The sequence below is a fragment of the Buteo buteo genome, chromosome 5 (genome assembly GCF_964188355.1).
Source record: "Buteo buteo chromosome 5, bButBut1.hap1.1, whole genome shotgun sequence".
NCBI classification, from domain to species: Eukaryota; Metazoa; Chordata; class Aves; order Accipitriformes; family Accipitridae; genus Buteo; species Buteo buteo.
Genome location: NC_134175.1, coordinates 2128706 through 2136637, shown reverse-complemented (window position 1 = coordinate 2136637; position 7932 = coordinate 2128706). Strand labels below are relative to the sequence as shown.

Sequence of the window (7932 nt, the reverse complement as noted above, 5' to 3'; positions counted from 1 at the left end):
CACGACCCGCCGCGAACGCGAGTGGGGCCTCAAAGCTAAGGGGAGACCCCCCACCCCCCCCTCAGCCCCGGGGCTTGGTCAGCCTCGGCCTGCGGCAGAGAAGTCCCGCCGGCGGTTCCCTGACGGGGAAGTGACGCCAGAGAGGTGAGAGGGCGGAGTTCGTGAGGGAAGCGGCGGAGCCGTTCGTTGCCGGGTCGGGGCGGCGGGGATCGGTCAGCCTCGGCCCCCCTCCCCCACACACACCCCACGGGAGACGTCCAAGCCCACGGTCCCCTGGCAGTTTTTGTCTCAGCCGTGCGACCGGCAAGGGCAGCGCTGCTTTTGACGTCAGCTGTGTTGACTCGGTGCGTCACGCAGGCGTGTCTTGGGCAGCTGTGGGCGTCTCCCCGTTAGACAAAAAAAAAAACCAAACCCTAGGTTTAAATTCCCTGCGTGTCAGGCTGTTTCGTGAGTGGGATGCGTGGCACCAGAACGCGAAGTGTCGCGTGCGGTGGCAGACTGTACCCGTTAATCGGAAAGACTTTCGGGTTTTGGGGAGTCGGGCACGGGTCTCCCTGAGTTCACCCTTGCTGTGACCTTTCTTGACAAGTCACTGGGCTCTTAAATTTCCGGAGAATTTGTTGGTTTAGGCGTGACCCCTATTTTCGTCTCACATTGAGACAGCTGGGGTTTGATATTTCGGAGCGGTGTATATTCCCCGCTGTGGGAAGCGGCATTGCAGGGCTTCCCAATGGATGCAAAACTGGTGAGGCCATTAAATACCCGTTCTGAATATCTTTACTTTTACCGGAATCTTTGTCTCATGTCCTCTAACCCCAGGGACCGCAGGGAAATCAGCTATGCGAACTGCTCAAGAAAGAATAACATGCTGGATTTATTATCTATTATTTATTTTTGTACTGTTAAAAGTTTCTGCAACTTCTGAAGTTCAAGATAATTTCTGGCACAGGTTATACAATTGGTGCGGCTCACATATAACATGCCATAGAATCCTCCAAGGACAGTAATGAATTCACATTCTCCCCTGGTGGTAGGGTACCAAAGAATAAATATAATTTGTACACCTGCCTTTCATGAAAGACTTTGATAAACATTTCTCGTAAAATCGACAACACAGCCGTAACTTTCTTTCCTATAAGGATATAAAAATGAGCTTTTGCCTTTATAAAAGGCATACGTATCCTGAACCTCACAAACAATACTCTGATTTTGTGAGCAAGACATCCTGAGGAATCTCCTCTACATAGTTTGAGTTATGGTTTAACCATTTTCGTAGCATGCTCAGTACAGTCTACAAATATTATAGAACCCATTATGGCACCCATAGGAAAGCTAGGTTTTCAAACGTGTCCGGTTAGACTAGCTGCTCTGCTTGAGACACCCTGGGCCCCCGCGGCTACAGCTGCAGCCGGGCAGGACCGGTGTGGGTAGCTTGGGACACTTAGGAGTCTCAAGTGGGGCAGGTCAGAGGAAAGGGCTCCTCCTGAGCAGACACTTTTGAAAATACTAGCCTGAACATCTTAGAAGTTACTGCTTTCTCAACAGATGTACACGTACAACCTCACTAAGGTTAAGAACAGTCGGTGTTCCTCTCTGAACAACTCCTCTCAGTCATCCTAGCAGGAGGATTACATCTCACATTCTTTTAGAATAACTTTCTCTCCACTTGGTGGGATCGTTTCAGTCCTTCTAGAAGAAGGGAAGCAGACATCCAAGCATAGTAATGCTCTACAAAAGGAAAACATTCTTCCCTACTCATGAGAGGAGTGGGGGGACTTGTGTAGCAAGTCATGATCTCCTCTGGAATATGAACAAATGTCCAGGAAACACATAAGCATACTTTTGGCCTACCAAGGCCTCCAGAGGCTGCAGGAGGGTTTCAGTGCTGCTTGTTTTGCAGGGGGCTGGTGGGTGGAAGTGGGTGCAGAAGAAGAACCAGAGTCCTTAGGCACTGCTTGTGACCTCTGGAAATGGCAGATCAGCTTCATCCGTGTTTCTGTGTTTGCTGAATGGAGAGACAGGAATTGCAGAGCTTCCTTGAGGCACCAGGCATACCCTTCGCAATAATCCTGCTGTAGGCTTTTGGCAGATGTTGCAAAAGCTGCAAGGGCAGAAGAGGAGAGAAGTGTTACACAGGGAGACTCAGGCTGGAGTTTTGCCTAAAAGTAAGGGCAGCAAGCGTGATCGGGGGATGTACTCACCTCGGCTGTATTTCAGGTAGCTGACAGTCATCTCCAGGATGTCGGCTTTCTCCAGCTTGGAGTTGGGCTGGTGTCTCTGAAACTCCTTCTCCAGGAGCAGTTTCAGCTGCTCGATGCTGCTGTTAATCCGATCGCGACGCAGTTTCTCTACAATGGGTTTCCTGAGCTGTAATACAAAATGGGAAGAGGACAGTTAGCAGTGAAACTTTCCCCTTCCCATCTCTATAGAACCTGCTGCTAAAGGGGTTTGGTCCTTCTCAGCTCTTTGCCCTCGCGGTGACAGAGACAGAAGATACTTACTCTGTTCTTCTCTTTGGGCGTTAGGATTTCCAGGGAGAGAGCACTGGGTGCCATTATCCCAAGTGCTGGTTTCAGCTCAGAGCTTGCTGGTTAGCGGGTGGAGAAGGGAGCCGGGAGTTCCTCTATTTATACGCAGTGGCTGCATACAAATGTATGGGTCCTAAGCGACTTTGAGTTTCCCACAGTCGATAGCCAATCCATGCATGCCCTGGGACAATAAAGAAAGCATCTATTACAGCATGGCAAATTGACTGTGAATTGCCTGGGGATAATACCCTGCTCCCAAAGGAGCAGGTGGACTGGGGAGTGTGTGACACAATAGGGCTTGGCATTATGGCGCTGGGGTAGGAACGTGGGAAAGCGTTTGCCGTCATTATAATCAAACTTCTGCCTGATGTTGGGAATGTCAACATCTCAATGTGCTGCCTTTTCCCAGGCTGTGGTGAAATTAAGCACAGAAGACTGATCCCAGGAAGAGATAATGCTCTGTGCCCATGACCAAGAGAGGTTGAAAAGGAAAAGATGCAGAATTAGAGGGACTAAACCCTTTCATTGATGTTAAACCATGCTTAGATGAATACAGTACCAGATAATTTTCGGACAACTAGAGACTAAAATTGAGGGAAGAACCCTTAAAACAATCTGTGCTAAGCAGTTACCTTGAAATATTTTCCTCTCCATTGTTAAAATACTCAAAGTCCCTCTATATGTTATATTCAGAGCTCTTCCTTGCTTTTGTTTGGGTAATCTGGGCTTTCCTACGGCAGCCCGTGACATGTAATGATTATGATGCCTTTCCCGAACATGTCCTATTTAATTTCATGCCACTTTGTAAATGCCTCACTGTTCCCTTGGTCCTGAGTCTCCATGTAAAGCACCTAAATATATCTTTCCTTTACAGACAACTGCGATGCAATGAAAAGTCAATTCTTGTCTATTACTTTGCTTGTGTTATCCCACTTGCAGAATGTAAATGCAGGTGCTAGGGTATCCTGTGGCTCTGTTCAATCTTGGGCTTTCTCAATATATGTGCCACGTGTATTGCAATGAACACAGGTAATGAAGTGGAAAGGACCAGATAGGATCCAGGATTAAAGCTGCCTTTTTGAGATATTTTTTTCAGGCTGTTCTAGGTTGCCTACTCCAGGTCTATTGCCCACCCCACTCACCTCCCCCCGCCCAGTACAATCCAATCCAAAGCTAGTCACATTTAAGATCTGTCAGTTAAGTATGTGAGGCCTCGTATTGACAAATTCACAGTTATGCTTTCTGGTACATCTGTTTCAGCCGTAGGGTGTGGAGGTCTGTGGGTTTAAGGGGAGTCATGCGTGGGCATAATTTTCTTTTTCCTTAATGCATGCCCCGTGGTCAGGGGCTAGAACAGGGAGTAAACCTAGGTTATCACCAATAGGCTAGCAGGTTGGGGATGTTAGTTTTTTAATACCTATTTGTTACTACAACAATATTCATGAAAACCCTACCTATTTCCTGTGTCTGCCTTTCAAAACCAGAAAGGAAACCTTTCATTTCACTGTCAACTGCAGTCAGCCTCTTTCACCTGCCCTCAGCATCCCTCTCGATAAGCCAGGGACAAAACCTGTGTCTGTGGGTCCATAGATAGCAACATGTTCCAGCAGACATAGGGTTGTTGCATAAAAGGATATGATCCTGCAAAGGATGATCCTGTAACTAGTTATTAATCTGAAGCTTACAAAGCCCCTTTTAACTTCCTGGCTTCTCACAGCAGTGATTTTCATAGGTCTGCCATTCTCACCTCCTCCCTTCTCAGCCCAAAGACATTTTACATTTAGATGGATCGCTTAGGGTGTAACAATTTCAATTGTTGATGGTTGTCAGAAACCTATAATTGAATAGGCAGTACGAGTCCTATTCAAAATCAGTTCCCTGAATTATTTTGTCAGCTTGTAATCAGCAGTATTACTTGCAGCCAGGGCAGTCCCTGGCTGCGTGTACTTTTGCCATTATTGGAGCTTGAAGTCAAGCACAGGGCTTTGTGCGTCTCTCTCAGGGGTCACAGGAGATGGAATGGACAGCAGGTCCTGCCACGCACCGTATGGGAAGGAATATGTTTGCAGCAGCAGCGGGCCCAGTGAGATGGGAGGGAAGCTTTGACCCAATTTTCAGTTCTGGAAATATGAAATGAGTGGTTTTAAATAATGCCATCCTATCCCCAGCACAATGCCCCTGGACTCCAAAGGGCTAAACCAACTCCCACTGATTAAAGCATTATCCCTTCCTTTAAGTGCTGGGCAGATGGTGCAGCAGGCGTTAGCTTTCTTCTCAGGACCCACAGAGGCACACTTCTTTTGTTGACAGTTTAACACTGTGAATGGGGCAATGTGGGAAATCCTCCGAACTGTGGACTCGCACCATCTGATGTGAATGGTGAACCAGGCATGCTGCCTTGCAGCAAGCGCACAAAACAACAGCCCTCTGGGCTCACCAACTCCCAGCTTCTCTCCCCCTCTCTCTGTCAGTTGAAAAGAGAGCAAATCTTCAGTTCCCCCCTCGCCTGCCTCACCTACCTGCTGTATACTGCTGATGGATAAAAGAGGAACAAATATTCCCACGACCACCACCTTCCCCACCCTGTTTGGTTTGATTATTAAGGCCTGAAAACTTAATGGCAACAATATTTCCCAACTGATGCTTCAAAATAATAACTTGTATAGACTAAGGCTGTCCCTAGAATATATTGGTTATGGAACTGGGTGCAGAATGCACTTCCTGCAAGGATTTTGGTAAGGAAAAGAAATCCTGTGCTGTAGGCAGTGCGGTTGCTCTTTGTTAAAAGACTGTGACTAGTTTGCTCAGTTTGGGCCTTTTAAAAATTCAGCTGTTAGTGCAATAGTCTGTCCCACTGAAACACATTTGTGATCCAAATCCTTGTCACTGTCCTTCGTATCCATGGCAGAAGTTTGTGCCTCTCCCTAACTGTTGCTGCAGAGCCAAATGAAGGGTTGCCTGAGGCTCAGAAGCAGGGGTTTCCCTGGTTTTGGAATGAAGGATTAAAAGAAACACATCCCCAAAATTGCCAAACATGGAGTTGACTAAACAATGTGATGCAATAATTCCCTTCTTTGGAGGACGGTGTGAAATTTGGACCCGCTCTTGAGACGTGACAGCGATGCTGTGGACAAAGAGGCTTGCTTTCTTAGTGGCCTTGTTTCTCTGTAAATCACATCACAGTCATGAGTTGCATCATGCAGATGCAGTCTTCAGAATCACACGTGAAAACAGGGAGGTGTCTCCACTCTCACGTGGTATAGATATTGAAGTGTGTAAGGGGAAACAGAAATCTGCCAACAACTGTCAATGTACTTAACAGACCTTGCACGTCAGGCAGGAGTCCTAGCTTTTCCTAAGGCAAGAACCACCATGTTAATTGTCTCCAACTGTAGCTGCTCACCGTTTGACCCTGAGATATGGTGCACAATCTGTGTGCCATAGATTGCTTTGAGTTGAGGAGCAACCGTAGAGGATCCAGGAAAGGTAAAGCCAACCCCAAGACTATCATCAGGAGGCTTGTGTTCATTATAGTCCATAAGTCAAAACAGCCGGAGGACCGCTAGCCTAGGAAATTCGTACTGGGCCATGGAGCTTTCTGCTTCTGGTTTGTAGGTGGTGATTTCAGCCCAGGTGCAGACTAACTACACACACAGTTTTCACAAAAGCTGCTACTACTTGTAATACCAATTGGCAGCTTTCCTAGCTCATCTGATACTTAGCTTTCTGTGGAGGGGAACCCAGTGTATTGCAATGTAGCACCAGGTCTGGAGGAAGGTGAACTATCAGAGAACGGTCCAGAAAACCAGAATTTCATTGTCTATGTTATGCAGATTTAAAAAGCAGTGTTCCTGTATGTCTGTGGCTGTCCTTATAGCGCACAACTTGATGGCTTAAAGCTTTCCTTTCTATATCACTTTCAGAGCATTTTTATTTTAGACCATTTCCTGTCAGCGTGTCTCACAAATGCTATTGATGGTGTTTTTAAAGAAATAATTACGATTTTTATTTTTTCTGTGCCTTCCTTAAATGGTTTAAAATCTTTCTGACAACCCCTCTCGAGACACCTATTTAGTGTCAAAGAGCATAACGTTCCCAAGTTTTAAAAGGGCTCTCGCATAATACTGATCGATCAATGTGCTCCTTGGGAAAATAGCTCTCCAGATGGTCTATCGGGACAGGAATTGCTGGTCATCACAATGCTGAGCCAAAAAGCGTCACTAATGTGGGCTGTTGTGAGGCACGCTTCCTTTGTGGTCCCTTTGAATGTCATAAATAGGGAAGAAAGTGTGGGAAACTCTGAGAAACTCAGGCCCACACTCTGAGGTTAATAGGGGCTTTGTCAGGAGAGTATTCCTGGGCTGTGGGATCAGCATAATAAACAACATCTCCCCTAAGGGTGGGAATGTGTTGGAGCAGGGGAGAGTCACCCCAGGGGACAGAGGAGCAATAAGAAGCTTTGCGTTCAATTATTATAAGTGATAATAATTAATAAATTGTAAACATAACCTTTGCTGTGCTAAAATTGGTGAAACCGGAGGTCTGGCTTTTAGCTGTCAAGTAATTGGTAGACTAAAGCCCAGAGAGGCAAGTCTTTGGCTGGTGAAAATCAGAAGCAGTGTGCTTGCACCAGCCATGGATCTGACTCCCTGGAGCAAATGGAGGCTTTCTGGTGAGGTTTGGTTTCTTCCCCCTGCCCAGCAAGGAGGCACTTACTGCTTCTTTCCCTTACACCACTCTTCAAACAGTAGGTCTGAATCTCATGTATGCTAAAAGCTAAGCATGATTGACTTCCCCACTCTAGCCAGAGTAATGTAATACAGCCTCAGTGTAAATGAGAATCAGACCTTGTGGTTTGAATGACAGTAGCTGCGTCTCTCCAGATTTATGCCAACATGGGTGGCAGGAGTTCTGGGCTTAGAAGTCTGACTGTGATCTCACATGAGTTTTGCACAGTTGTCATTTCGACGGCCTGTTCCCATGTTAGCCTAGAACTAGAGGGACTGGGTTCAAATCCAACAGTCTTCAGTTTGTGCAGCTCTTCTTTGGTTTCCTTTTCTCTTTTCTGTTTATGCTGTCAGTTTTAAACAAACTGCAGTGATGCTGCCAACTGTGACATTCACTACATGGTTTACTTGGGTGGTAACGCATTAGCTGCAGAAGATACCCGTCCACATAATAGCAGCAGACTTCTCCATGCCATGTGTGACTCTATTCCCAGTCCCCGTGGTGCATGGTCAGGTTGCGGTGTGCTTTGGGGCACACTGCATTTCAACTGAGCCTGAACTGCCCCCAAACTTCCTATTGCAAACTGCCTTAATTAGGTTTGATTAAAAACTGCACAGGCATGGATGAACAGCTTGAATTTTGCTGAGATTCAGAAGCTTGTACTAATTGACAAAGA

General features: G+C 46.5%; 2 protein-coding genes across 5 annotated transcripts in view; one reads left to right on the top strand and one right to left on the bottom strand.

Moving 5' to 3' along the window:
* LOC142030814 (transcription factor HES-5-like) overlaps positions 1 to 7932 on the top strand; it is a 32650-nt gene that overhangs the window by 5881 nt on the left and 18837 nt on the right. For 3 of the 4 annotated variants that reach the window (XM_075027163.1, XM_075027165.1, XM_075027161.1), the window contains exon 1: positions 84 to 144. The exons of the other annotated variant lie outside the window; for it this stretch is intronic. The gene's annotated coding sequence lies outside the window, so the exon portion shown is untranslated. Of the gene's footprint in view, positions 1 to 83; positions 145 to 7932 lie in introns of those variants that run through there. 4 annotated transcript variants of the gene reach the window in all.
* Positions 847 to 2610, bottom strand: HES5 (hes family bHLH transcription factor 5). Its single transcript, XM_075027167.1, has 3 exons — positions 2502 to 2610; positions 2202 to 2367; positions 847 to 2101 (listed from the first exon to the last, which is right to left on the bottom strand). The coding sequence occupies exons 1-3, from the start codon at positions 2553 to 2555 to the stop codon at positions 1848 to 1850; spliced, it is 474 nt and encodes a 157-aa protein (XP_074883268.1). The 5' UTR covers positions 2556 to 2610; the 3' UTR covers positions 847 to 1847.